This window comes from Adelges cooleyi, unplaced genomic scaffold, assembly GCF_023614345.1.
Source record: "Adelges cooleyi isolate 19-005CV unplaced genomic scaffold, UGA_ACOO_1.1 ACOO_flye_CR_arks_rails_tigmint_CR_PRNA_651, whole genome shotgun sequence".
NCBI lineage: Eukaryota > Metazoa > Arthropoda > Insecta > Hemiptera > Adelgidae > Adelges > Adelges cooleyi.
The window spans coordinates 6,409,856-6,413,134 of record NW_026096352.1 but is presented as its reverse complement, the minus strand read 5'-3'; the positions used below and the strand labels follow the sequence as shown (position 1 = coordinate 6,413,134).

General features: G+C 38.4%; 1 protein-coding gene across 1 annotated transcript; it reads left to right on the top strand.

Moving 5' to 3' along the window:
• The first annotated feature begins 1,667 nt into the window (after window positions 1-1,667).
• Window positions 1,668-3,074, top strand: LOC126844774 (cytosol aminopeptidase-like). The gene has a single exon (XM_050583174.1). The coding sequence runs from the start codon at window positions 1,668-1,670 to the stop codon at window positions 3,072-3,074; it is 1,407 nt and encodes a 468-aa protein (XP_050439131.1).
• Window positions 3,075-3,279: the final 205 nt, after the last annotated feature.

Sequence of the window (3,279 nt, the reverse complement as noted above, 5' to 3'; positions counted from 1 at the left end):
TTCCGATTGGGTTTGCTAGGCTGTGGGCGTATATACTGACCAGTTTTCAACAACTAGTTTTAAAGTTATGATAGGAGGGGAAGGGTGGTTGGAAAAGTGCGCGCAGATTAAAATAATACTACACTCCAACTTTCCTTCTGCCCTAAACTTGAAACTCTGATAACTTCAAAAATAGTTATCCAAAACTGTTTATCGACCAGTCAACATTTTTAGTACATTTTTTTTAATTAAAAAGTTTAATGAAATGTATGCGTTACAATTTAAGTTTTAAAATTTGCTTTTAAAAAAATTAATTTGGGAGGGGGTAAAACAAAAAAAAGTGTGAAAAATTGAGGTCACATTGTAAAAATCATATTATGGAAAAAAATTATTCATCCTTATGAGATATTTAGTGGTTCACGTTAAAATCACCCGTATACCATACTGGAAGTCAATTACTATAGCTGTTAAGAAATAAAATATCGTTGATTTTTTTTCCATTGACTAGAGAACATAATTTTTTGTTTTGTATACTAACACGTTTGATAGATAATATTAAAATTGTAAAACAAAGCTGTCAGGCAAATATTTAATTATGTAAAGGGTTTCAAACTTTTCTGAAAGCTTGTATTCCATATTGTTGATGCTTTGAATGTACAATAATTAACTATCTGATATTTTTTTGATGGTTTCTGATTTATAGTTTCAACTGAATCAAATTATAATTAAAACGCATAGTCATAGTGTTTATAATAAATTTCAGTCGAAACTATAATTTAAAACCCGTTAAAAAATATAATTTATGGTAAATCGAGTGCAGTGATTTATGCCAACAATTTTGAATAAAAAAAAAAATGTGTTTTGTTTTCGACAAAAGGATTGTTTCAAAAACCACTTGTGTGAATGTTGTTGTTGGTTATTAAGTATAAATATTATTTTAATGGAGGATTTCACAATATTATGTGTAGATATAACGCTGAATAGATATTTCTTTATCTACCTTCGATTTTCAGAAAATATTAATCCAAAATAATTTTATATTTAACACATGAATTATTATTTATTTATCTAACTATGCATATACATACCGACAATATCTTCTACGTTTTTTATAAAACAATCAAGTTATAATAGCGCTAAAGATTTTAATATTGTTACACATATAAGTTAATACTTAGCCATATTGAAACTACATACAACTTTTATTAAACTGTAGCTTTCGTTTTAATAAATGTAATATTAAGACGGACAAATTGAGCAATCAGTATCATCAAAGTTAGTTTAATCTATAATATATAAATATAAGTGTTGAAATGTTGAATTGTAATTGTCGATACTCATGCCGAAAGAAAAAGAAGAAGTTTTTAATCTGTATGATATCGCTTGTAATAATGATACAATCACCAGATATATGTAATACTGTTTTTCAACACATAAAATTATTGCGGTTCATAAGTGCTGGCTACTACGTTTAATGTATTACAATCACAATTTCATGGTATGATACAAACCATTGTCTAGTCGAACGTCGTATAACTTATTTCAAATTGACTATGTGGACGTTGCGAAATTGTTTTTTAAAACGTGCTTACAATTTCACACAGAACGTTCGGTCGCTGACCGGTTTAGTGCTGGGCGTGTATCGAGGATGTAACCCGGGCGATATACATCTTTCTAATGCAGCCCAAATGTTCGATGAGTCTGTCGAAGGCAGGGCCAGCGATTTCTTGCGCAATTCCAACATAAGCCTACGAAATGTCGTCGTCGCACATATGCTGCACAGAGATTACTTCGCTGTGGCGTTTACCGATGTCGGCCCTGCGGAGACCGAGTCCAGTCCGCGGGAAAACATAAACCAGTGTCTGGAACGGTCACGAGTGGGCGCCGGGCTAGGGGCTCGGGCATTGCAAACGTATTCAATGGACGAGATCTACGTGGAGTCCATGTCCAGTCCAGAGGCAGCGGCCGAGGGATCGGTGTTGGGAACCTGGGATTTCGAAGGATATAAGAAACTCGGCAGTGCGGTAAAGGTGCCTAAGGTTTTGCCGTTCGTCGCCGAAGACGGTGACAGGTGGAAGAGCGGCCAGATGGTCGCTGAAGGCCAGAACTTGGCCAGACATATCTCCCATATGGCGCCCAACGTAGGAACTCCCGAAGGGATAGCAGATCTGGCTATAAAAATGCTCTGTCCGTGCAACGTTATGGTCGAAAAAAGAGACATACATTGGTGTGCGAGCAAGAAACTGCACTCGCTGATAGAAGTGGCCAAGAGCTCGCGGAGACCGCCAGTTATGTTGGAACTAACGTACTGTGGTGGTCGAGAAGACGGGAGACCGATGGTGCTAATCGGTGATGGTTGCACGTTCGACTCTTGGGGTTTGTGCTTGAGGAATCATAAAAACTTGCAGCACGGTATGTTCACCAAGACTGGAGCTGCGGCCGTCATAGGTATCATGAAAGCGGCTGCCCAGTTATCGCTACCGCTCAACATAAACGGACTGGTTCCTCTGTACGGAAACCAGCTGGGCGGTATGGCGCTAAGACCCGGCTCGGTCATCGCGACGTACAACAAAACCACGACGGAAGTGCACCGGACAAATACCGCGGCCAGGCTCGTGCTCAGTGACCTAATCGGGTACAGTGAGACGCTCAAACCTCAGGTGATTATTAACTTAGCCACTCTTTCGGTGGACACTTGCGAGTACTTTAGCGAGACAATCTTGGCGTTTACCTCCGAAGACAAATTGTACGACACTTTCGAGAGGTCGTCGGCCATTAGTGGCGATAGGGTGGTTAGAGGTCCTCTATGTGACTATTACAAGGCCAAAACTACTTATCGCACACTGGCCGACACCCGAGTCGTACCTCACATGTACAACGGAGACGCGATGGCAGCGGCCATGTTCTTGCAAAATTACAAGCCCAAGTCAACCCAAATGTTAACGTTAGACATTGGTGGATCGGCTTTTTTCAGAAGCCCAAAACCAGAGCATTATCTCAAACCAGGGCTAATGACTGGAAGTCCAGTTCGGACTGTTGTGGAACTTTTAAAGCAAATCGCTTGTCCCAATGACAAACCACCAAAATGTAGATAATTATTAATTTTTTTTTTTTTATTGATTTTTATATTATTATCGTAACTATCGTTTTGCGACAATAAAACTATTATTGTTCAATGTGTATAACGTGGTTGTTGTAATTGTCCAAGCGAATATTTAAAATAAAAGCTAGCACATTGGGGTCGAGGAGGTCATAGGTTTTCAAGAATTTTTATACCTGATAAAATCTAATAAACGCTTC